Genomic DNA, 27293 nt, shown 5'->3' with positions numbered 1-27293 from the left:
CTCTCTCTCTCTCTCTCTCTCTCTCTCTCTCTCTCTCTCTCTCTCTCTCTCTCTCTCTCTCTCAGAGTTTAGAAGGTAAAAGTAGAAACCACTGGGAAATGTGTTAGAAAGTCATTGCTTGGGTAAAGGCTTCAGGCATTACAGGCTACCCAGGAAGACTGTGAGACCCTGTTTATTGGGGTTGAACAAAATACCCAGTCTCCTGCCTGGCAGTCCCTCCTGAGTTTTAGCCCTTATAATGCAGTTTTGGAGTCAGACAGTGTGGAGTCGGTGGCTTCACAATAGCTTGTAATTACCCAAGAGCTTCTGCCATTGGCTTGACCCGATAGCAGTGGCTAGTGACTCCTGGTGTTTAGGCTGGGCTGAGAAACAGGGTTTTAGAATGAATTCTGCAGGGAGCATAGTCATCAGCTAGTTTACTCCCTCACCTGTGTAAGGAGCCAGGACCAGAGAGTCTGAGGATACAGGGTGAGTGTACATCCCCAAACTTACTAATAAAGATGTTCTTAAATATATGCTTAGAGACTGGTTGCTTGGACTGTGAGGCATGGTGTTTTCCAGAAGTCACTGGCCTTGTACTGTAGCCCGTTCACCTTTGCCCCTGTCTTCAGATCAAAATATAAGAGAGAGATAGAGGAAATGAAAATGTAGCCATCGTCTTAGCTGAAAGAGCCAGCTGACACCACTGCTGTGTGTGGCTTGTCCTCTGTAGCTTTCTTGGTGGGCGTAGAGGCTCCTTCTGGTGGTGGGCTTCACTGCCACTCCAAGAAGGGCACCTGCTGCAGTCCAGGTGAAAGAGTCAGGCTGGAATCGGGTCAAAGGCAAATCTTTACAGGAAAACTCTTTACAGGTTTTCACTGTTTCCCCGTGGAAGGCAGCACACAGCTTTCTACCATGAGACCCTGTGATAAACCCGGGAGTCAGCTCGGGTCCTGTATTCTGTCACCCTCGTGACAGTGTGGGTCTGACTGATGTGGCTGGCCAGACCTCCCTCTCCTCAAGGAGGTCACCTTCAAGTCATTTTCTGTCAGAGGCCTTCCCTGCCCTACCTTGACTTCAAACAAGTAAAATCATTTTTTAGTAGACGTGGATGCTTTGTTTTCAGTTAAGGAAAACCACATGGAGTGTTTGTTCTGGGGCGTTTTGTCAACTCTTTCAACAGATAACCCTGCCCCCCTCCTCCCTACAGTATCCCTGTCTCCCCCTCAGCCCCTCCCCTTCATAATTACATTCTGCACTTGAAAACAGATAAATAAGTCGTGTATACAGTACTGTACAAGCTGGTATCCATTACCAGAGTGAAGCAAAGGCAGACAAGGGGGAGGGGAGGAACACTGGGTGTGGTGGGAACCAGTTGTTGTTTTAAATAGGCTACAGGTTAGGCTTCCTTGAGAAAATGGGATTTGATTGAAATGGAAGAGGACCGGGGAGGCCACCTTGGTGGATCTGGGAGAGCTCAGGCTTGAAGCAAGAATATGAAGGAAAGAGATCAGACTAGCCAGGGCAGCAAGAGCCATGGAAAAGGGGAAAAAGGGGAAAGGACATGTTCAGGGAGGGACATGCATTCAAGGAGTAGGTGCAGCTTATAGGAAGCTCTTGCTTCTCTGTCTTCAGTGATGAAAGACCCGTATGTTACACAGGTCATCACAGACCAATATTTTTACCAAATTTGAAAAATGAATATTTAAAAATAGTAAACACAACAGAACAATGCTTTATCATTAGAATCTCTCTGTCTCTCTCTCTGTCTCTGTCTCTCTCTCTCTCTCTCTCTCTCTCCTCCCTCTCTCTCTGTCTCTCTCTGTCTCTCTCTGTCGCCAAATAGTAAACAAGTTTCTGAATGAGGACTCTGTATTTCCTTCCCCCAGTTCAGCATAGACTAAAGCCTATACAGTCCAGAGGCCACACTCAGGTTTCTCTGTGAGACCTTGGCTCTCCTCAGACAAAAAGGAGCGCTGTTACAGTATTTCAAACTGAAGAAAGCCTGTGTGACTTCAATTGTGGTGAAGGCTAGATTGTAGAATGCAGAGAGTCCTTCTAGGGAGAGAAGGGCAGAGGGCAGGGAGACCATCCTGATGGTGGTGGGCCAGGTTGGGATGTAACAGTGAGAAAGATTAGAAGCTGTCAGCTCTGGATGGGCGTTTAATGTAGATCCAACAGAACTTCCCGATGGTTTTGGATGTGACAGTCAAGGGAGACACCAAAGGTCAGTGTAGGCAACAGGAAATGGAGCTACTGCCCACCCTCTTCTAACTAGGGAGGCTCTGCAGGGGAGGAGAGTGAGGAGAAGAGTTCTGTTCTCGTGCTGTGAGTTTGATTCTTTTTGTTGTTGTTGTTGTCATTTTGTTTTGTTTTTCGAGACAGGGTTTCTCTGTGTAGTCCTGGCTGTCTTGGAACTCACTCTGTAGGCCAGGCTGGCCTCGAACTCAGAAATCTGCCTGCCTCTGCCTCTCAAGTGCCACCACTGCCCGACTATGAGTTTGATTCTTAAGTGTTGGGGATTCAGTCAGTGGAAACCTGTTTATGGCCATGGTGTTACCTGAAGACTGGGGACCCAAAACGGAGTGAAGTTGGCTTCTCTGGTCATCAAGGGTCATAGAATTTATGTCAAACCTTAGTGACACTAAATATGAAATAACTCCTGATGTTTTACTATTTGATGAAAGAAAAACAAAGGTAAAGTACAAAAGTGTGTCAAGGTAATAAAGCTAATTCTTTAAATTAAGTATGTAATGTGTGTTTGTAAACGGTGAGCCAGAGAAGAATAAAACACTGCCATCACTAGGGGAAGAGGCTCTAGGTGGCTCCTTTCTCTTGCACCCGTTGGTGTCTTGCTCTAAGAATTGGCAGTGACGATAACAGCAGGTATAAATGAGTGCACCATCCATGCAAGCCTTTCTCTCGGTCCCACAGCTCACCATCTGCTACCTGGACATGCTGATGACCAGTGAGGAACGCCGGAAGCAGCTGAGGGACCAGTACTGCTTTGAGTGTGACTGCATCCGATGCCAAACACAGGACAAGGTAGGTGGGGTAAGAGCAGAGTGAAGCATTGCATGGCTGTGTCTGAAAGGTCTGTGCTCACACTAAAGTGCACTGGTAAATGGAGCAGGGCGTTTGCTGCACCCTTCAGTTCCTGGCACCTTCCTCTCCTGCCAAGGTGAGATTTAAGATCTGTGGGGCTTTGGGTATCATGGGAATATAGATGTTAAACACATGACGTTAAACATGTAATTAAAAGGATATGAAAGGCCAGAGAGCTGTTAGAGCATACAGTAAGAAGCCTGAATTATGTTACAGTTGTCAACAGTTACTACTGAGCAATAAACACCCAAATAGTATGCTGTCTTCCTAGTTCTTTTAAATTTGTTCCGTAAGGCTCTCTTCCGCAGCCCCTTATCAGATGGTGCTCACTTACTTCACAACTCTCACTCTCTGAGGAAGACGAGCCAAGACAAATGCTCTAAAGATAATAAATGGCTCTCCAATTACTCATGCACTGTCCTCATTTTGAACCTATCTGCTTTGGTTTGCACGCAATCAGCTTATATGCCATAATCTTACTTCTGTGGGGTGTTTACGTTGTTAGATGTCTTTTATGGTCATTTTCATTTTATGTCAATACTTATAAATAAATTGTGAAGGCAAACTCAAGACAGGCTCAGAGATATGCCTCTGGGATGATATAAAGAAAGAAGTGACAGAAGCAGCAGCTCTCCCATTCAGGTCTGCTGGCTCAGTCAGGTTGTTCTTGCACCATGCTGGGGCCACCTGTGCTTGTCTCATCACTGTCTGAGGAGAGGTGATTGCTCTTCTTGAGAAAGGACCAAGAGCCCCTTAGAGTACTGGAAACAGCAGATACAAGTGGTTTTGCATGAAAGGGAACTTTAAGAACTGGGAGTGGTGGCACATGCCTTTAATGCCAGAACCCATGGTGAGGTGTGTCTTTAATCCCAGAATTCATGGTAGGATGTCTTTAATCCCAGAATCCATGCTGGCACAGTTCTTTAATCCCAGCAGTCAGGAGGCAGAGGCAGGTGGATCTCTGAGTTCAAGGCCAGCCTCCCCTTAGGAGAGTGTTCCAAATCAGCCAGAGCTACATAGTGAGACCCTGTCTCAAAGGAAGGAAAGAATTAAGTAGAAAACGTTGAATCTGCTGCAGATAGATAGCACCAAGATTCAGTCTACCTTGGTATCATCCCAGAAGTCACAGGGACCCCCTCGACCCACCCCCTCTTCGTGCAGACTATGATCTAGAGTGGAACCGTGCTGGGTTTTCCACAGCCCTTAGTTGGGAAGTCTCTGGTTCCTCTTCATTTCTCAAGGATGGTAGACCATTGAAGTCTTTCTGAATAGAACCAGCAAGGTGACTCAGGGTAAAGGTGCCCTCGGCCAAGCCTGACAGTGTGAATTTTATCTTCAAGATCCATGTGGTAGAAGGAGAGAACAAACACACAAGCCCTCCTCTGACCTTCTCCCGTTCTCTGTGGCACATGTGTACCCCGACACACACAGTAAACAAATGAACACAAAGTTAAAAATATTTCTAAAAGAAAAGAATTCTTGAGTGAGTGAACATGTTTCATTTAAGATCAGTTTGTGATCCTGTTTGTTTGATTGTAACTATAATGATTAGGAAACTGTCTGGCCACAAATACATATAAACAAAATGTTCACCAATCGGTGAGGCCCGTTAGAGGTAATTCTGGAGAAGTAATCTAAAGGCAGCTACTCATTGATCTCACCATAAATCCCTAAGCGCTCTCTCTCTCTCTCACTCTCTCTCTCTCTCTCTCTCTCTCTCTGTGCGTGTATGTATGTGTGTGTGTGTGTGTGTGTGTGTGTGTTTGGGACACTGAACCTCAAGCCTTGTATATGCTATACAAATACTCAGCTATATTTTTAATGCTTATTCATTTGTTTATTTTAATTTTTATTGTAATACAGGGTCTCAAAAGTTAAGAAAGCATGATCCTACTGCCTCAGCTTTCTAAGTAGCTGTAATTATAGGCCTGTACCACCAGACAGAATTCCTGTGGTGAATTGAATGAGAATGGTCCCAATAGGCTCATATATTTGAATATTTGGTACACAGTTAGTGGAACTGTTTGGGAAGGATCAAGAGGTATGGCCTTGTTGGAGGAGCTGTGTTTTAGTAGGTAGGCTTTGAAGTTTCAAAAGCGCACCCCAGGCCCAGGGTCACGCTCTCTGCCTACAGCTCTCATCTAGTGCCCCAGCGCCATGTCTGCCTGGATGCCTGCTTCCCATCATGCTCTCCACTATGACGTCCATGGACTAACCCTCTGACACTGTAGTCAAGCTCCCAACTAAATGCTTCCTTTTATAAATTGCCTTGATCATGGTGATTCTTCCCAACCATAGAACAGTCACTAAGACAGTCCCCAGGGCATTTCTTCTTCTGTTGTAGTTCATACCATATGGCTTTTGTCTTCATGTTTCCAAGATGGCTGCTGCTCCCAAAACCTACTTGGTGTTTTCAAGTTCCAGACAGGGAAAAGAAGGTGCTATAGAGATTAGGGAGCAATGTAGACCCTCTTAGGGATGTGGACTTACAGGCCATTGTTAAAGGCTGTGTCACCTAACCTATAGCTCTAAAAGAGGCCAAAACATTGTATCTTAGATTTTTGCCCTTGGAGGACATTGGATAACCAATCTACAATCTCTGCATCCTATTTAGTCAATTTCAGCCCCTTTGTTGAACTCAAGTTTATTAGAGAAATTGTATGTATGTGTGTTTACACCTTCGCACAGTTGTCATTTGTCACTTCACAGTCAGATACATTTGTCATTAGGTAATTTTGTCATTGCATATGTAGGAACACAGTATACTTACTGTGGTGAGCTTATTTTATAGAGTATAATCACTATGCTCTAAAAATCACAAAGTATAGCATAACAAGTAGTATAGTCACTTGTTGACCATTGTATATTTTATTTGATTATGCATATACTTGACTCTATTGCCAGTACAGTAGGTTTCTCTATACTGGTAACGTATTGTACAGTAATGCTACATCGATGGTATCACTATGCAACAAGACTTTTTCAGCTCCATCATAACATTATGGAACTCAGTATGATGTCAGTCAGTTATAACCAGCTCTCAACAGTATGGAAGTTAACAAATTCTAAGATTTGACACCCAGCTGGAAACCCAAGAGAACCAGCTGGTGTGAATTCTACACCAAAAGTTTATAGGCTCGAGACCAAGAGTTGCTATTGAGGTCTGAAGCCAAGGATAGGAATAACCTGTATCTCCATTAAAGCGGTGAGTAGAGACTGTTTCCTTTCAACTGATGGAATGTCAGCCTCCTTATTCTGTGCAGGCTCTCAGCTGACTGGGTCACTCACATGGGAGGGAGGGAACTCTCCTATACTCAGTCCATGGATAAAATGTTACTGTTGGTTATCTTGTGGCTAGTCAAGTTGACATGTAACAAACATGACATGTCATTAGTGCCATGTTAGAGGCAGGCCAAAGAGTGGAATCCAGAAAGTAAGTTGCTGGATTCTAGTCCATTCTGTATGTGGCACACTGGTCATTTGGCTGTTTTCTCTGTAGGATTATTCTATCTCTATTGTAAAGGACATGGATTCCAGGTGTGAAGGTGTCCCGTCCCATTGTCCCATGTTTCTACAAAATGTTTCCATGTAGATGCAAGTAGGATATGTACTTACATGCATAAACCTGTTATATTTTCAATTTCCCATTTATCGGGGAATTTTGTTCTGCTTAGTGATATCCGTGCCCCAGTCTGCATAGTGTGAATTTGCCCAGGGGAAAAAATATCCACAGGTAAACTGACTACTTAGCACATTCTCCCAAAGGCTGTAAATTCAGAATCCCAGAACAGTCAGAGTTAATTGTGCTTCAGTCCTAGATACGTGTTTTTCTTGGAACCTGGGAAGCTCATTGTCTCAGTTCTACTAACCATGAAGTATCTAGCTGGTGCACACATCTGCCGTTGCTGGAGTTTGCTGGTTTCCTGTTTCAGGAAGGCAGGAACCACACTTCTAGCATGTACAATGTGCACACGTGAATTTTCCCTTTTAAATCAGCAGCGACTTAATATCTGGAAGAAAGAAAACTGACCACCTTAAGGAGACTTTGAAATGTGTAGGGATCTCTTATGTCTTTCCTCAGGTCAGCATCTAAGACGACACAAGCAGAATAGACCAAATGGGATTGATCATGTCCATAAGTTTGTGGTTGGTACATAACAAGCCCTCAGTGCCTCATGCTTTATTGCTTCCCATACCCAAAAAAGAAGAAGAAGAGAAATCTGTGTTTACTGCTAATGCCACGTTTTCTTCCCTAAGGCCAACTGTATTTAATTCTTTTATAAATCACCACAGCTAGGGACTGAGATTGCTCAGGGGGTAAGGGAGCTTGCAGTGCGAGGATGCGGAACCGAAGTTTGCATCTCCAATGCCCACATAAAAGCTAGAAACAGCCATGAATGCTTGTAATCCCAGAGCTGGGGGCAGAGATGGGAGGACCCTGTGATCTTGCTGGACAGCCCAGGCTAGCTAAACAGCAGCAAGCTTCAAGTTCAGTGAGAAGCCTTATCTCAAAGGGATGAAGCAGAGAGCGACAGAGAAAGGCATCCAGCATCCTACTCTGGCTTCCTCATGTGCATACACAGGCATTTGCACCTGCATACACATTTGTATGTGTACATACACACACTACACACACATACACAACAAACACCACACACATACACTTCGCAATACTCACATACTGTATACACACACCTCAATACACACATATATATATACACACACATATACACCCCATCAACACATACAACATACACTGTGTGCATACACACATGCCATACATACACACCCCAATACAATATACACCCCAATACACATATACACACCACATACACATATACACAAACCACACACACATAGACACCACACATACCACATACACGCACACCAAAATATAGTTTATTAAAATAATAATAAGCTGCTATGTCTATCAGTCCACTCATAGTTCTTGTTTCCTAGCAGATCGTGAAATGACCCCTGAGTGGTCTCTGGCTCTCTCTTCTTATTCACACCACATCCTGTTTTAGAGAATGCTTTTTTGTGCACCCCTGTTTCATCCTCTGGTTTGATCAGGGATAATGCTCAAGATAAACTTGCAACTTGTTCTCCAAGGTCATTGCCCTGAGAGCCAGATGTTTCCTTTACTTCTTTCTTTTGCAAATACCAACTTCCTCTATCTACCCCAAACACACTGGAGTTGTGTTCACGTACATGCATGTGCACATAAAAGCACATATTTACACATATGTGGGACTATCTGAGTATGCCACACAACAGCCATGCTTTTTATATTTATTTGAGAGAAAAATGAGACAAGACAAAAAGATAAGACGGGCTAGTCCCCAGAATGTATGCTTGATGATCTCTTTCATAACGGCCCAGATAAGTCACAGATTCACTCTAGACTTATCGGTACACACAGCTAACAGCAGCTTCACAATTCACAGAAACCACAGGATTGAGTGCACATGTGTCCCTCAGCTAAATCACAGTTCTCCTCAAACCGAGGCAGAATTCTTGTCAGACCCCATGGCCACTGAAATACATGAGTTTTATAATATTCCTCTGTGTGACTGATTGACGTAATTTAAAATTACATCTTAAAAAAACCAAGAATGACAAGCAAAGTGTGATTCTGAGGAGCATCTCTCTAACAGTTTGTTCTGTTGCAAAAATAAATTTCATCTTCCTCAGACAAAACCAGTGTTCAAAATACTTCAGGCAATCCTTCCCTAGAGTTGTTTTTTTATAAGCAAGGCCTTACACTTTTCATGTTTACTAAGGCAAATTTTGTGCATTTTGAAAAGTTAAAGGGTACTTGCATGGCCACTAACTAGGGTTCTTCTGATTGGCACCAAAGTTTGGCCCTGCAGCAGTTTGCACCCCACTTGCCCCCACTCCATACTGTGCTGAGCGTCTGTTGGTACCATGCAGGATGGCCAGCCTCCCTTTCTGAAGGCTCTGAGCATTCACGGCTGTGCCTCCTAGCTGGGGCACCTGGGCAGGAGGCTGCAGGAAGAAGCCGTGCTTGGTCAGGAGAGAAAACAATGTTAGGTTAAAGCTGTATTCAAAGGGAAGCAGACGTTTCTACCCAAGAGTATTATTCTCATAACTCAAGTCCACTTGACATGTGAGCAATTACTTAAAAGTCATTAGTAAACCAAGATGTTTTTCTTTTCTTTGTTTCTTTTTCTTGTTGCCTTCCCCTATTTTGCTAAGTTAATTATGAACAGAACTGCCTCATGGCAGGATGGTGAGGCCAAACAGTTCTGAATTGTTGTACATTCCAAGTTTTAACAATCTAAGCAGAATGTGTTTCCTGTTTCTAAAGTGTTTGTCATAGGCAAGGTATGTTATCTTCAGGAAGATAGGAGAGATTTAGCAGAGGAGAGAAGAACACACACACACACACACACACACACACACACACACACACACACACACACACTATCAAAGGGTAACCTGTGGAAATCAGTTTTCTTCTTTCATCATGTTGACCTCATATTGATTTTCTAAGTAAGCAGAGGGATGGGCATCTCTGTAGTGGTTGCAGGGATGGCTGGTGTTCATGGAAAGGAATTCTTGACATTATAACCCAGACTCCTGCTCCCAGAGCTGCCACAAAGCACTGGGTGACCTCTAAGCAGGTACCATGGACCATCTCTTTCCTGGGAAGTTATTAGTGTGACCTTTGTGTTTGTCATAGAATATGCTGTCCCTGCATCACAGTGCTACCTACTATGTGTTTCTCTAACCAGACCCATAGGGGTCTTCTTGTGGTTCAGGTGGGTTCCAGAGTCCACCTTACATTTAAGAAGGGTGTTACCCCACAATCCATGGTGACACAAATGTCATCTTATAACCTTCCAGGTTCTGCAAATATCTACTGGCTTTTGGTCTACTCCAAGGATATCCAAACTCTGGCTTCTCTGGTCCACATTGGACGAGAACTGTTAAACCATAGCTTAACATGGAGCACCCAGTCCATGGTTCAACAATCACTGCTGATATGATGCAGAGAACATGTTTCCTATGAATGGAGCATTATACCAGTGCACTGTCCACAGCTGTGTGTAAGAAACAGTCTAAGAAACATGTTTGACTGAGTTCCTTATACGCCGCATCTTCTGTAAGCTGTGATTGCTCTAGTCCCATTTAATAAATGATGTGACAGGGCTCTCTAGAATATACCTTCTTCCAGTTGGTTGTACGTATCTATAAATCTGTACCACTATGTCTTTCTTTAAAGCTGGAATGTAGTTTATGTTTAGTAAAGTTCCTTTTTTATTTTTTTAAGCTATACAACTCATTCAGTTCTGGCAAATGCACAAGATTGGTATCACCACCCTTTAGGGGTACAGCTCTACTATGCCTCTCAAAATTCCTCATTTGGCTTTATTGATAATACTTATGCTTGATTTCCAGCTGGATACTGTGTCATATTTTTATGCATGCATGTTCTACGTAATCCAATTAAGCATATTTATCTCCTCAAACAGTGTTCCAGTTTGCTTTCTATTGCTGTAATAAAACACTAACTAAAAACAACATGGAGAAGAAAGGTTGTATTTCATCTTACAACTCCCAGGTCAGACTCCATCACCGAGGGAAGTCAGGACAGGAACTCAAGGCAGGAACCCAGAGACAGGATCTGAATCAGAGACATCAAGGAATGCTGCGTATAAGCTTGTTCCTGATGGCTTGCTTAGCTTCTTTTCTTATATAGCCCAGGCCTTCCTGCCCAGGGATGGTACCACCCAGAAAATGCTGGGTCCTTCTTCATCAGTCATCAATTAGGAAAATGCCCCACAGACACACATAACTACAGTGAATTCTGAGGGAGGTTGTTCATTTGAGATTTCTTCTTTCCATGTGTGTCTAGATTTCTGTTTCATTGACAAAAATATCAATAACAAACAGTTACCAATATTTTAATGCAAAACATTTAAAATCCTTTCTTCCTTATTTTTCAGATCTATAGTAATCAGTCTCTGTAGTCACCCTACCAGATCTTCCAATCTGGACTTAACTATAACCTGATACCCATCTGTCAGCCTCTCCTCAGGCCTCCCTTCCCTGTTGTCTCTGGTTGCCATTATTGCACTCCCAGCTTGGTTTTTAAATAGTAGGAATTGAACTTTGGCCTCACCAACACCCATTGAGTCAAGTGTTCTACCACTGAGCTGTATTCCAGCTCTTTAGTATCAACTTGCATGAGATCAACATTTTTAGATTCTACATGTGAATAAGATCATGTGGTGAGATCATTGACTGGTTATCTTTCTTGCTTTGACAGTTGCCAGATCTGCCCATGTTCATACCAACGACAAGAGCTCCTTCTTTTTTTTCATGGCCACCTAGTATTCCATTGCATATATGCATACATGCATACGTCTGTAAACACGTATGCATGTGCAGCAACATTCGTTATGCATTCATCAGGTAGTAGGCATGAGCTGATTTTATTCTCAGCTATTGAGAATACTGCTGCAGTGAGCACAGAACAGAACTACATCACTGTGGTGTCCTGATCTCATTCCCTTGGAGGTAGAGTAGAATCCACAGATCATCAAGTAATTCTTCCTTAGTTTTTGATAGACCTCCATAATGCTTTCCCTAATGGGAATGCTAACTTATGCTTCCACCCAAGCTGCAAGGGATGAACGTAAATTTTCATTTCATACAGATCAATATTTAGGATTGGATTGCTAGTAATATGGCAAATGTATGTTGTGCTTGATCTTGCTGGTTGTTCTGTTAAGTGACAGACACATCTGAATTCCCACCAACCATGACTTAGAACTCCTGGTGTGATTCATTCTTGTCAGCCTTGTCTTTATTTTCAGTGGTGCTTGTGAGTGATGTTATGTGTTGTTGTCTCAATTTGTGCTTATTTGTATTCATTAATGGCTAATGATTGTTCTTTCAAATATATCATATACTCATAAGTGTCCTTCACAAGCTTATCTCATTTGAAGACACATTTGTTCACATCTTTTGCCTTTTTGGAAAAAAGTCAGACGCTTTCTTACAGAATGCTGAGACTCTTTAATTCCATATAGTGAATACACATCATGTAATTTGTTTCTCTCTACCTGGGCCTTGTGACAGTCTTTGAGGAGTAGAAGTTTAGGTTTGGATGCTGCCTACCCTGTCAGCATTCTTCTTGTGTTGATGAGGCCTTGATATTCTGTGTAAGACATCTTTGTTTAATCCAAGAGAACCAAGATTGTTTTATCTGTGTTTTCTATTCACATTTTATATTTTGTGGCTTTATACTCATGTCATTATGTGGTACAAAGTTTCTTTCTTTCTTTCCTTCTTTCTCTCTCTTTCTTTCTTTTTTTGTTCCTTTCTTTCTCTTTCTTTTTTTTTGCATATGGCTATCCTGCTGTTCTGATAGTGTTTATTGAATCAATCTATTATTCATTGTAACTCATTTTTAAATTCTATCCATTGGATGTGTATGGTGTGTGTGTGTGTGTGTGTGTGTGTGTGTGTGTGGTGGGGTGGTTGTGTTCATTCCACAGTGTGAATGTGGAGATCAGAAGACATCTTTTAGGAGCTGATTGGCCCCTTCCACCTTAACATGGGTGCCAGATATCAGGTCCTCAGGCTTGCTCAGCAAATGCTTTTACCTGATGAACTGCCTCAGCAGACCCTCGACCTCTCTCTTTGAAGCCCCAGGATAACACAGGAATAGTGCAGAGGTAGATCAGGGAGAAGTGGGAGGCATGGTGGATAACTGGCAGTGAGCTTATAATCATGGAAAGTGAGTGGTTGAGAGTGTTCTGGCTCTGGGTCCTGCTTCATGTCGGCCCTTGGCATGGCAAGCTTTCTTCTCTCAGTCCCCTTTCTCTCCTGTAATAGGAGACGTACTGATACTTGGCTGAGCTCTTTTACTTTCAATTAGATAATGTGTGTGTAGCTTGGGAGATGGAAGATGCTCAGTAGTGGTGGCTGTTATCATTTCTAAGATGATCTATTTGAAAGTTCCAAGAACTGCAGCATTCCCAGTTCCTGGTATTTGATGATGAGAATCTGAATTGCTTGCCTTCTTGGCAGCTTTCAAAGCCTTCCTGCATCAGTCAGTAGTAATCTCTTCCCTTCCATTTACCATCTGTGTGACTCCATGGTCCCTGTGTTAGGGTACTTGATATTCTGCATCCATAGTGTTCTTCTCATGTTCCCCTCCTACCCAGCTCATACTTCTGAGAAGCAAGCTGGATCTGGCTGCCCTGGGCTTTGATGATACATCACTACCTTCCACAACTACCAACTCTGCCCTGGTCCCCCTCCAGTTCCAGGCATAGTTTCCACTAAGGGCAAGGTGGGACACAGATGTGTCTCAAGTTCTTCCCCATCTGAGATCTGTGCTTCTTTCAGGGTTTTCTGTGTGAGGATCGATTTTCGTAGCCAGCTGTATTGAGGGCACCCTGCAATCACACCATTCAGGAGGTGGAGGCAGGAGGAGCTGAAGTTCAAGGCCAACCTCACTACGTGCTGAGCTCATGGCCAGCTTAGGCCACATGAGATCCTGTTCTAAAATACAAAACAGGAGGGAAAACTGTTTTCCTTGCTGAATGAGGCCACACTTGGAGCCTTTTGCTCAGAATAAAACAGAAGTTGTGAGGCATCATGGGAGAAGTCTCCCTGCTTGTTTATTCCATTGTAGTTCAGGAAGGAGACACCACATTCTGTTGGCCCTAAGCCTGAAACAGACTATGAGACTATATACCTATCTGTCTTTCTTCTTTCTCTTCCTCCTTTTCTTTCTCCTCCTCCTCTCTTTCCTCCTTCTTTTAAAATGTTTGTGTCTGTGCATGTGTGAGTGTGGGGATGCACACAGTGTGTACCATGGCACATATGTGCAAGTCAGAGGATTACCTTGAATGTCAGCCCTTGCCTTCTACCTTATATGGGGCTTGCAAGCTCTGGTTCTCTGCCAAGCCAGCAGGTCCTTGAGCTTCTGGGAACGCTCCTGTGTCTGTCTGGGCCCTGGTCATGTGAGCACTGGGATTACAGGTCTGTCTGGGCCCTGGTCATGTGAGCACTGGGATTACAGGTCTGTCTGGGCTCTGGCCATGTGAGCACTGGGATTATAGACACTCTCTATTTGGTTTGATTTCCCTTGGGCCTGGGCATCTCGACATAGGTCCTCATGATTCCATAGCAAGCACTTTACTCACAGCATTATCTCCACAGCTCCTGAAAATATGTGTATTCAGTGAGCACAACACATCACCCCAGTAGTCAGAGAGCAAGCAGCTCACTGCACATCAGCGGGCAGCAGAGGGCTCCAAAACCTGTAGGACACTCTAATGACAGAAAACGTCTCAGATATCAGAGGTGGGAAGATGTGTTCTAATCTCCTTCATCATCTTACTCTTTGCAGAAATGAAATGGTTCAGAATTACTTTTGTTTTGTGTAGTGTGTCTCTTCCCTTACCTATGCACTGAACTCAACAATGTACTTGAACTCTGACCCTTTCAGTCTGCCATAGTCACCAATGCCCTTAAAGTCTGTATAGCGCATAGTCTGTATACTTAGTGCATAGGATTTGTACTTCCACTAGCACAGCCATCCACTAGTGTCTCTGTTAGAATATGGGCCAAGTCAAGAGAGTGAGTTTTGTAGCTGCTTGGGGCTTGATGTTTACCTAGACATAAGCTGTTTCTGTGGAGTCCTTATCTTTTTCAAAGGATGGAACTGGGGAAGGTAGCATTTGAAAGAACAACATAAACCCCATTTGTCTCCATTTTAGAAGCTGAGCCCTGTGATCTCCCCAGCATCCACCAGTGAAATTTTAGATTACCTAACCCACTCTGTAAATAGAGAAGAACTAACATAGCAGTCAATCAAAGTTATACTAATGTCACTGCTCTGGCTCCTACCAATCACCTTAGAGATCACCTAATCCTTCTAGAACGTTTCCCGGATTCCCTATAAGAAGACCTGCATGCCTTTGTCTGGGGTCGCCATTTTGAAGAGTGGTTGACCCCTGCACGCTGGTTGTTTCTGCAGAATAAATGTTCTTTGTCTTTGCATACTATCTGAGTCTGGGATCTTCCTTCAGGGATTTTCGGACCCTTACACTACCCCCAAGAAGGATTCATAGTGCCACTGTGTAATTCAGGCGTGTGGCTTACCCGGTGTCCTGCTTTCCCAAACCTCTGACTGAAAAGTGGCTCTAAGGCTCCACCTATATGGCAGACATAGCATCTACAGTCCATCTCCATTTTCTGTCCAAATCTGCTGACTTGATGGCCAGAGAGGCTTTTTGCTACACACTAATGATCCCAGGCACGAGCCTGCTGTTCACTTAGATTCATAAGCAGAGATGACAGGATAATTGTATCCGGGTCGGTTTTATGGGAAGAGCTACAAGAGATAGAAGGGATCTAGTTCAGAACCTCCAACATAGAGAGGGAAGAAATGACTAGTACCTCGCGTTAACTGAGGAACTGGACAATTGGGTTCAGCTGCTCCAGCTATCATGCTGCAGACTCCAATCAAGCATGTGGCTGCCCTTGGGTGTGGGGTCAAAGGTGAGAGGCTGAGGAAGAAATTGGTCTATGGCGATTCCCTCAGCACTGTTTCAAGAAAGGCTTCTGAGAACTCTCCTTGCATACCCATGATGGCAGTTGTCCGTAAACACAGAACACCGTGTGATTGGGTCTGATCACCAGCCAGGAATTTGGCAGATGGTGTGTTTCAAATACTCACCTGCTTCCAAGGCTGCCTTTGGGTTCTTCTGTACAGGTTAGGACACTCACCCCTTATACCGAGGTGTGGCTGTCAAAGCAAGTGTCTGTGCAGCTGCACCCCCTTTAGTGAGAAGGTTGCTTGGCCTCCATGGCTGGTGCCAGCCTGTTTTCTGTGTTCTTTGCACCTTCATTGCCAGTCTGCCTGGCAGATCCCAGAGACTGTAATAATTAATAATGAAGCTTTCTCTGACTCTTGTTTAAAATGTAAGTTAGGAATCTGGCATCACTTCAGCCTATCTATATTGTTAGAACTGGAAAGCCGCCGCTAAAGGACCTTAAACAGTTGTCCCCAAACTTGTCATTAACTAGCTCTAGGCAATAAATACTTAACTTGTAGGCATCTTATTCTTCTCGGAACTTAGTTAATCTAGGCATTTTCTCAATACCTTCTTAATGCTGATTTCTTAATTTATTGTGCCCTTTAATCTGGAACACATAAAATAGCAGCCAATTAATAAATTATGCTTCCTACAACTGAAACAAAAGCACACTAATTATTTCTAAACGATTAGATCTCGTTCGACACAGTAGAGGGCCCCAGTGTGTAACAACCTCTACAGAAGCCGAGAATTGCCCAAATTTTACATCCTATAACTGAATATCTTCCTTTCAAGGCAGCTTCATTTAGGAAGGTCAATTAAAATCACTGCGCAAATGGTAAGTACTAACTTCCCTAATAGCTTGTCATTGTGTTTGAGCTCCACAAAAGATCTGTCGCTGTGTACAGTGGAGGGTTCTCTAACTTAAAAAGGGTCAGAGAAAGCTGCCATGTCAGAGGAACAGTGTGGAAAGTAGAAGACAGATTAAAGAACTGGGATTGTGTGGGCTCTCCAGGAGTCCTACCCAGGGGCCATCTCGGCTTCCTGGCTTCCTGAGCCATGGAAATAGACAGAGACTGCACATAGCATTTTAGACTTTGTTTTTAACATGAGCTACCGTTTCTTCTGTGAATGTCATCTAAGGAAAGCCTTTCCCAACCGTTTGGCCTCTGAATTCCCTGAAAGTTTCCCTGTTCCAACTTTCACAATCTGTTGTTCTTGCTGGATAACTTCCTTATAGAAATGAGATGTTTTGGAGAGGAAAAAAAAATCAGACATTATACCAAAAAATTGTTGTATAAAATCATTTTCTGTTTAGATCATTTTACTTTATTTGTTGCTTCTATGGCACACAGTCAACAAGAACTTTATGTGTATCCAACTATGCTCTTAAAGACCTGTAAGGAGAGCCTTTCACCTAAAGTCTCCTTAAAAGCCAGCCAGGGTTAGCAGGGAGGGCCGATGCTGTAGGGCCATGCCCACATTCCTACAGAGTCAGTCCCACATACCTGCATTAGTCTGTTCTCTGTTGCTGTGATAAACACCATGGCAAACAGCAGCTTAGGAAGAAAAGGGTGTATCTCGTGTCACTGAGGGAAGTTGGGGCAGGAACTAGCTGGAGGCAGGCACCTGGAGCAGAGGCAGTGAGGGAATGCTGCTCACATGCTTGCCTTCAGCATGCTCGCCTCCCCAGCTCCCATAGAATAGCCCATTGAGCTTTGAGCACTTCCACAATCCTTCCCAAAGCAGCAGAGTCAGATCAGTCACAGCCAGTGAGAGCCAGTTTTCTGGTACCAAATTGTGTTAGTCAGGGTTCTGAAGAGTAATAGAACCAATGGGATGGGGAGGAAGGTACGAATAAAAGAAATTGACATACTGACAGAGTGCCTGTGATTTCATACCTTGTGCTTGGGTGGGTTCATACCATCAGCAAGACACTTCTGTTAACATTATTAGAGCAAGGCTCCATCTTAGAGCCAAGACCTCTCTAGATGTTATCTCAGATATCACCCTACCACCACCACCACGGCTACCAAGGAAATCTATGTTACAGCTTGGAAAATGTAGCTTGCTATACATAATGCCATTGGCTTGATAATAATGTTACAAGCTGTTTTCCTCCTGGCCCCAAGCTCCTGCTATAACCTCTCAGACTCAAAATATATGTACAAACACTTGGGCCATATAGCTAGGCTTGTTCCCTGACTAGCTAATAATTTAAAATAACCCATTTATACTAATCTACATTTTGCCATGTGGCTGGTTACCTCTGCTTAGGTACCATGTGTCTGCCATTCTCACGTGTTTCCTGGCAACTCTTCCCCTGGGGTCACTTTATCCCAGATTTCTTTCTGCCTACCAGATGTCCCATCTTTTATTCTAACCATTCCTGTTAGGCCATAGGTTTTTAATTGATAGGTGATGTATCCACATAATACACATGTATTCTCTCTACAGTTCTCCCTTTTAGTCCACTTAAAGGCTCTTATTCTTACAATAATAACCTATACAATAATAATTATAATATAACACTATTAGGTAAGATTCAGAGTGTCCAGTTCATATGTATTTGGCAACTTAGGAGAAAGTATTTGATTATCTATCCTATCTTGATGAATTCAGAGTTCCGCACCTAAATAAATTTCTATCCTAACTTGCATTACCATCCTAAAAACATCTTCTTAAATTTTCTTAAATTATGTTCTAAAACATTTTCTTAAATTATGAACAACTTAAGATTAATTGTGAGGCTGTAACTATTTAGTCTTCAGGTCCCATCAGAGACCTGAGAAGGAACAAATATTACCTGCATACAAGTAAGCAGTTTCCACAGCTGTAGAAACGACAGGGGATGGTTACCTGAATAGCCCCCAGAATTGGCCTTCTAACTTTGGAGCATCCATCTGCAGCCTTCTGGCCTAGTATATCTGGCAGACCTTTTGTGAAGCAGGACTTAGGGAAGGCTGTTTACCTTGTCTTGGCAAAACTCGACAATTGACTTCCCTGGATCCTTTTCTCCTTTCTTGATGACATTTTATCTGCAGTTGAATCAGGGGCAGTTTTCTGTCCAGCAGCAGCTTGCCACATATAAAGGAAACTCCACATGGAAGCTATCATCAGCTAGTTACCAAGAGTACTTCAGCAAAGGACAGAAGGGCTTTTAATAAGATTGGTAAAGCTCAGGGATTACTTATGATTCCTTTGTAGACCTTGAAGATTGAACAGACAGGTTAAGCAGGAAAAGTCACTAACAGTGTCTGTTTAGGGCAATTAACTGGCTATCTGCTTCAATTTCTATACCACTCTCAACCCCGCCACATTAAGGAATGGTGGTGCACCACCCACCTTCTCTAGAAAGCCTGTGGAGTCCCTTTATTGACTAAGCTATTCAGCTTCCATGAGCTCATCCCAATAATTTTCACCCAGGAAAATTACTACTGCCACCATCTAGCCTTTCAATTAAGTATGCTGCGCTGTGAGATGTATCATTTAGATTTTTATTAATTAAAGTATTTTATGTCAACAGAAGGTAGATCATTATTTACTGGTGCAGTGCAGTGCCTCACAAAATACATACATGTCATGGAAAAGTAATCAACCCTCTCGGTCTACTGCAGAGCCGATGTGTGTCTGAATGGAAGCCGGATCCCAGGGGTGATGTCAGGCATTTATTTCTTTACTTTTTCAGTCATTAGATGGTTGACTTAGGACATCATTGAAAGTTTCTTAAATTCTGTTCTTTTTCATCTCAGCATGCACCCCCCAAATCTGCCATCTCACCGCTTATCATTAAAAATAGGTGTGGAGTCATTCCTCCAAATTATGTACTGAGCTTTGGTTTGTTGTAGTCACATCAAGTCAGAGATGGACTGACTGGCTGGTCATGTAGAGGGAAGGGTTGATGACTAGGGAGTGGAGGATGTGCAGGGCTTTGTTGTAGAAAACCTGGTGAAAACTTAGCAGCAGCTGTGTAAAGGCAGCAGGCTTGATTAATGTGAGTACTGGAAACCAGCCTTTCCTGTGCAGATGCAAACAGGAAGTTAAATGAAGCGGCCCCAACTGATGACAGGCCATCTTTGTTTCTCGGTGTCCTCTGCCTACTCCAGTAAGAGCATTGTCTCCACCAGCTCCCTCTCCTGCTTAGACTCTATAAAGGTGCATTTAAAGGCCTGCTTCAACTGAGGCCTTCTAGGCTTGTAACTTACATGGAAACCTCAAGTTGTCTCTTTTGAAGGGCTTCTTCAGCAGTTCTCACTCACTCACAGGAAGCCCTGGCCTTAGAAGGGCGACAGGTCCCTCTGTGGTCTAGCTTGTGTGTACTTTGAGGCTCAGCCCAGACTCGTGGCTGTAATGTATCAGGCTCTTGCCTGCCCTGGGGCCTTTACACTTGGCTCCCATGGCCCGGAACATGAAATTGGCCCTTCCTGAAGCTTTGTGCTTGCCTGGCTATTCCCCATGCCTCCACCTATAGCTTCAGCCTCACTACACTGTGAAAATTGCTTGCCTCTAGACCATTCTTTTAGATTTCAAATAATTCATTTAACACAAGCATTCTGGATCATTTATATTTAACACCTACCTGTTTCTGTGTTGACAATGTCAGAATAACCTCATCAGCCGGGTTCACTGGTGTGCCCTTGATATACAGTGTGGTATTTAATAAACTTGGAGTCCACACAAGAATAAATGCATCAATATTGTCACTAGAATGCTCAATGTTCCAAGTATCTCTGTTACTGGGTACTTTATAATGACTTTTGTGCATAGTACAATTTCATGATATTTTAAATGGTAAACAATCAGGGAAGGATATTCTGATCCTTCATCCTCCAGTGTAACAGCTGAACATGGCCTATCCCACTTACTCATATGAAGACTCACACCCTGACATATAAGACACCTGCTGGAAAGGCAGAACCTTTTTTCTAATCCCATTTTGATAGAGTCCTTCCTCCAAGAGGTTTATGCCCTGGTGTTATTCTTCCCAGAAGGTGCACATTACCTTGGGAAGCCAAGCTGTAGTAACAGACCTGGGTCAGTGGAATGCACAGACATGTGAGTTTTCTAAACTATTGAAGATTATAAATATTACCAAGATTTGTAAAGTTTTGTTGATTTTCTTGGTTTTTTGTTGTTGTTTTGTTTTGTTTTTGGGGGGGTTGAGGTAGGATTAACCTCAAACTTGCTGTGTTGTTGAGACTGACCTTGAACTTTTCCTGGTCCTTCTGCCTCTACCTCCCCAAAATGCTGAGATTATAGGCCTGGGCTGCTATGCCCAGCTGAGATCTGAACAGTTTTACAGTTGACAAAGGAGATATATTTCAGAGATGCTGATAAACCAAGAAATGGAGGGGACTGTGGAGGTCCATCCTCTGATGTCAGGATGCTCCCTCACAGCATCTAGGTTGAGCAAGCTCCAGGCTCCCACAGAGCCTTAAATGAGGTCTCGGCACTTTGCCTTTGAGCAGATCATTCTCCTGGTGGGTTTCTCTGGTAGTGAGAGGTGATTACTCTCATGACCTGAAGGCTACCTCATCTGACTTCCATCAGGGTCCTAGTCTGTCCCATGAAGCTTCAAAGGAAGAATGAATAGGCCTTATCTCTCCTATCAGTCCTCATGTAGGCAGAATCTGGAAGCACTCTGCCATAGCAAAGTGCACATAGGCTTTGGAGTCACACCCCTGGGACTGAAACAGTCTCCACCTCTTTGCAGCTGCTTGAGGTTAAGTTACTTCCTATCTCAACCGCACACTTATCGTCTGGAAGTTAGCGAGTGGACTGGCTTTTAACTTTACTGAGATGATTAAAAGAGATAAAACATTTACAATAATTACCACACTGAATCTCAATAAATGTCAAGTTACTAGTATCATGTTCATGCGCAGCTAGCCAGCTCTTTGAAACTTAGCCTCTTCTATAGACTATGGAAAATGGTTTCAACCAAGGATGTTGACATTAGTCAGTCCTGAAAAAAGGAGAGATGGTTCAACCAAGCAGAAATGTGTGCATGTATTAGCATCGTGTCATAGTACACCATGAAGAACTCTGTAACACCTTGTTGAATCAGATAATTGTGTTTCAGGATTACTTATTCAAGACATTTTACCAACTGGGTTCAGATTGTCTGGGCTTGCTGGTAGTGTTTTCTAGGAAACAACACTTTATTTATTCAAGTCTTGGTTAAGTGTCAGTCAGTGGTAGATGATAAGGTATATGCCACAAAGCTTCCATTCAGCAGACTGCATTGACAACACTCTGGGCTGCTGCTGTCATTTCCTCTCAGTCCTTTGAGAGGAATTGTGCTAATTTCATGACTATATTCACACAGTTCCTCAATACCCCAGACTATGGTTCATTTAGAATTAATGCTGTGAACTTTGTAAAAATAAGATATTCTACTGTTTTTTGTTTTGTTTTTCTCTTTGAGAACAATTTCTCTTGGGGAAAAAAATTACAACCTAAGTCAAATAGCTTTCCATGGTGTTGATGTTTTTCCACATGCTCTAGGTTGTAAGTCTATTTGATCTTCTTTCTTTTTGAAAGTATTTTTATTTATTCTTTAGCAACCCCATACCAGTATACAGTATTCTTGATTATATCAACCCAAGTCTCCCCTCTTACTTCCTCCACCCCCAGCATACTACCTCTCACCTTCATATTCTCTCCTCTTCCTCTTCCTCCTTTTTAAAAATAATAAATTGAGTCCCATTAGAACTACCTGCATATGCACTGACATGGGACCATCCCTAAAATGGACAACAACCACCCCAAGGACCGCCACCCCCCAAATGGCTCTCTTTCCCCCAGTAGGTATCAGTTACCAGTAGCTCCTCAGCTAGGGGTGGAGCCTTATCAGCTCCATCCAGTTTGCAATGTTGACAGGTTTGGTCATCTTCTGTGGGTCTTATATAGGGATCTGTAATTGCTGTCAGTTCATGAACGTAACGGCCACACCACATCTAGAAGAGAGCATTTCATAGACTCCTCCCATCCTATGGCTCTTACATCCTTCCCACCTCGCCTTCCACAATATTCTCTGAGTCTCAGGTAGGGGCTGACATAGATGTCCCATTTAGAGCTGAGCACCCAGTGGTTGCTAATTCTCAGCACTTCTTTCTGGACTGCTTCCCAGTATAAAAAGAAGCTTCTGTGACCAAGGTTGAGAGCAGCATTAATCTATGGGTATAAACATAAATATTTAGACTGGAGTTTGATAGTGTGTCCATGTAGCAAAATGACAAGAGTAGATCCCTTCGTGGGGCCTATGACTTTATGAGTCATAGACTTTTACTCAGGTTTACAGTATAATGTATAAATCCTCTCCTGTGGAGCAGTTCTCAGATCCAATTAGAAACAGTTGGTAACCCCCCATAAGTCACGCCACTATTGCACTCCTGGGTACATCTTGCCTGAAAGTTGGTATTATACTATACAGGGTCCACCATTGGGACAGTCCACTGATTATCTTTCTCTCCCAGTGGCCTGTGTAGCACCTTCTAGTACTAGGAAAGCTAGCCTGTACAAAGGAAGTTTCCAATACAGTTCTAGTTTGATTTCTCTATGTACTGCAGCCAAAATGTATTGTGTCTTCAGCAGTAGGGTCTTGCTGTCTCATTATGGTAGGCAACCAAGAGCACTGGCAGCAGTCAGTGTTTTCAGAGGGGCTCCTGGGCCTCACTAACCAATAACTCATAGGGAAGTGCCCCATGGCTGGTACTGAGGTTTTCACTTAATGATCTATGTTATCTGGGAAAAGATTGTCCATCTATGAAGGGTACCTCAATTCAAGCTTCTTCCAGAAGGAATCTTATTTTTGGTAGCTTATTGAGTAGTAGGTTTTCACACAGTCCTTATTTTGCTCAACACAGTCCTTGAGCTCTCTGCTCTCCCATCCCCCTCTCCCACCTCACTTAAACCTTTTTTATTGGATATTTTATTTATTTACATTTCAGATGTCATCACTTTTCCCCATTTCCTCTCCCCAGAACCCTCCTATCCTATCCTTCCTCCTTCTTTTTGCTTTTATACCATTTTAATTAAATGTAAGTATTAAGGTCAGTTCTAGGCTGAGGGACTAGCAATACAATAGATGCAAATAGTCAAGAACAAGCAGGACAATAAACACAAAGAGTCAAAGAACAAGCAAGGAAATAAACACAATTCCATGAACATTCCCATGATCATTGTTTCTAAGGGATTATCAGGATGACCAAAATATCTGAGCCAAGTTCCCTGTCCTAGCCCAAAGTCATTTCCATGTCTGAAGCCTACTTCCTTGTTCTAGCCTAAAATTTAGATTCCTGCCTGAAATTACTTCTTTGTTCTAGTCTAATGTCAGATTCCTACCTGAAGCCTACTTCCTTGTCCTTGACCAATGTCATATTCTTGCCAAGCAGCCCATTTCCTTGTCCTTGGCCCATGTCAGATTCTTGCCAAGCAGCTCCAAAGGCTCTCCACCTCTCCCCCTTTTTTATTTCATTAACAAGATTGAGCCTGTCTTATGGTGTTCTGACAAGAATGCCTTTCTTATCCGTCATAGAATATGCATTATCAAAAGCAATGCATTTCTGTCTTAGGTTGGTAAGTCTCTGTGCAGAATCTTACCTGTCCTCGGCTTGCCAGCCCGTTAATTTAATAACTCTGTCTGGGGGTCCATTTTCACTTAAACCTTTAACTCCTAGTACAAAACAGTGTTTCTCCATAGTTTTTCTCAGCATTGCTTTAGGATTGTTTATCCTTGTGACATCAGAGTCTTTCTGTCAGCTGCCATGTCTCCTCTGGAATTGCACTTCATGTGAGCCCGTGGCTCTGGCTGGGTCCTTGGGTCCTTCCTGGAGCCCCATAAACTGGAACCTCCAGTCCTGTTCCTACTGGGAAGCACCTTGGAACTGGTTTTCATCAATAGTCTGGGGGTTTTCTGTAGATGGTAAACCAGTGTGTTTGCATAGGCTATAGATGAGCCAAGCCAGCATACTCTCAAAGTGACTTAAGCTTTGACTTTTATAAGCTTAGACTACCCTCATTAGCAACTCTGTGGCTTCATTGTTACAAAACAAAGTTCTCAAATGTGGTTTTGGTAGCACCATTTTTCTTCCAAGGTTAGCTGATTGGCAGGCAGTCACAGTCTAGTTTTATAAGGCAAATCATAGCTAGAGAAAAGGAAGGTCATTGTGAAAAACTCTCATCTCTCCATGTTTGGCATCCTCTCCTCTGCCTAGCCTCACAGTCACTTCTGCTCACACCCTGATCCCTGCTTTTCTGTAGCCCCCTGCCTTCTCTTTCTCAGCCAAGGATGACATCAGCAGTATGTTCCCACTGCTCTGGCACCTGTAATGCCAGGGCTACTGATGAAAAGACCTGCATGCCACTGCTGGACACCGTGACTGTTCCAGCCCTTCCTTCTGCTAGGATCCTGCCTTGCCAAGCTGTCCTATGTGTCCTCACTTGGCCCCTCCTTCATCATAGCCTCCCAAGTCTGCTCTCTTGTTCCACTTTCTGAGCCCTTGATTTCCTGATGTCAGTAATAAGGTCCCTCAGACACAAGAACCTTACCTATCCCAGCCCAGCCACTTCTGGGTGCAACTGGATCTGTGCCCATCTTCTCCCTCTCCCTTCTGTTGCAGGAAGTAGGGTTGCCTTATTGAAACTAAGTCCTTACCATCCTTTTTCATAGCCTGTGTACCTCCTTGGTCTGGCTCCTCCATCTGTATGAGCTATCTCTTGATGTCCCTCGATTCCTGCTATGGCATGAACATGATCACAACTTTCCCACAAGATACCAACCCTGCTCCCCAACCCAACTTTGGCCTGGAGCTCATACGTCCCTTCAGTCTGGGAAGCTCTGGTTTTCTCCCACTTCCCCATCATTGGCAACTGAAACTGTTGGGTGCCGATGTCATCACAGAGCCCCTGATTCCTAGAGAGTGGACTCCCAGCATCTCCCTACTGACTCCTCTGTTGCATTCTGTACTGGACCCCTCTTCCTGTTAAAACAGCCTCTTCCATTGTTCCCCATTGTCCCTTGACCACTGAGTTTTTCTGCAACTGATTGGTCTCCTCTTCTCTGGTATCTTCAGATTCTATCCATCTGGTCTGGCTTGCCTTCCGGGTCCATATTCACATTGCTCACCCCCTGAGGATAGTTCTATGTCTGTCTTCTGTGATCTACAGAGATCATGTAGTGACCACTGAAGCTAGGTGCTTGGCAGCTGTCCTAGAGCCACCTCCTCTCCCCATGCCCACAGACATTCTTAATTCTCCACAGACAGACAGCTTATTCCCAAGTTAGCACCTTCCTGGGCTTTCAGATTAGCCTCTTCCCTTTTTTTCAAGGGTGCTGTACTATCAGACTAACTGGTCCCTGTGTCTTTGATTTCTCTGTCTGTCACTGTATTTCACATAAACTTAAAACAAACAAACACACAAATAAACAAAAAGCTGTTTTTTACATAAAATCTTACCATGTCTCTGTTCCTCATCCAAGTTCAAATTCACCCTGACACTAGCTCCCTGGTACTTTTTCATCCTGTCTCTCTGCCTTTACCTTCTCTCCTCCCCTCCACCTTCACTGCCAACCCAGCCTGGTGCCTCCAGGCCTGTAACTCATCCTGAAGATGGTCTCCAGGTTAAGGAGAACTGAGCTGTTAACTGTGAAGAGGAACATGACAGAAGCAGATAAGTGTGGGCTTAGTGGGGAGCAGAGAAGAAGATACCAATCCTCCCTGACACTAAGGCACAATAGGTAGGGACATTAAACAGCTTACTGCCCTCCCCAGCCCTTTGCTTTCTCCTGATATTGCCAGTGGACCAGCCACCATCTCTGCTTCTGTGCTCTAGGCTGATGCTTCTGCTTCTTCGATACTAAGCCTTTACTCTATCCTGGGAGCTTGTCACTCAGTTACCATGTGTGAGATTTAGAAACAAGACAAATGAGACATGTAACACTGTAGCCACATGACTGTAAGCCTCTCCATGCCAAGACTACCTGTCATCTGAGCCTGCAGTTTCAATGTTTGGCCTTCATGTACAGTGTATTGAACTAGAGACCATTTGAAGGACACAACATTCATCATGGTGATGTGTATTGATCACTCTGTATATCTGTTGTAAATAAACTAATCTGTGCAAAGCCAGAGGACACGGGAGAACAATTATACATTAAGTAGGCAAAAGAAAAAAAAAAGTCCCAAGCCATAAGCACTTGCAGTGAGTTATAATGCTGGTGCCTGAATTGCTGCTGCATATGGTCCAGAGATTGGAGCCAGAGGCGGAGGGGTAGAGAGATGAATCAGCAGTTGATAATGCTTGCTGCCCTTCCAGAGGACCCAAGTTCTGTTCTTAGCACCTAGGCAGAGCAGCTCACAGTACCTATAACTCTAGCTCCAGGGGATCAGAGTTCCTCTTCTGGCCCCAAAACTTGGTGGTCTCCAGGCTTGATTGTACCTGAGAGTCACAAGGAATCTGATGCCACCAGAGCACCTGTCTGTCCCTCGATTGCCAAGGTGACCTGGGCCTGTGTCTATATGTCCTCCTGTGCAGTGTGTGTGTGTGTGTGTGTGTGTGTGTGTGTGTGTGTGAGAGAGAGAGAGAGAGAGAGAGAGAGAGAGAGAGAGAGAGAGAGAG

General features: G+C 43.5%; 1 protein-coding gene across 1 annotated transcript in view; it reads left to right on the top strand.

The window, feature by feature from the left end:
- Positions 1-27293, top strand: part of Smyd3 (SET and MYND domain containing 3) — a 550757-nt gene that overhangs the window by 426575 nt on the left and 96889 nt on the right. The window contains exon 8 of the mRNA XM_028755272.1: positions 2914-3024. Within this exon, the coding sequence (XP_028611105.1) occupies positions 2914-3024 (111 nt within the window). The remainder of the gene's footprint in view (positions 1-2913; positions 3025-27293) is intronic.

This window comes from Grammomys surdaster, unplaced genomic scaffold (genome assembly GCF_004785775.1).
Source record: "Grammomys surdaster isolate TR1022 unplaced genomic scaffold, NIH_TR_1.0 126051, whole genome shotgun sequence".
In the NCBI taxonomy this organism is placed as follows: domain Eukaryota; kingdom Metazoa; phylum Chordata; class Mammalia; order Rodentia; family Muridae; genus Grammomys; species Grammomys surdaster.
This window is presented reverse-complemented; position numbering and strand designations above follow the sequence as displayed.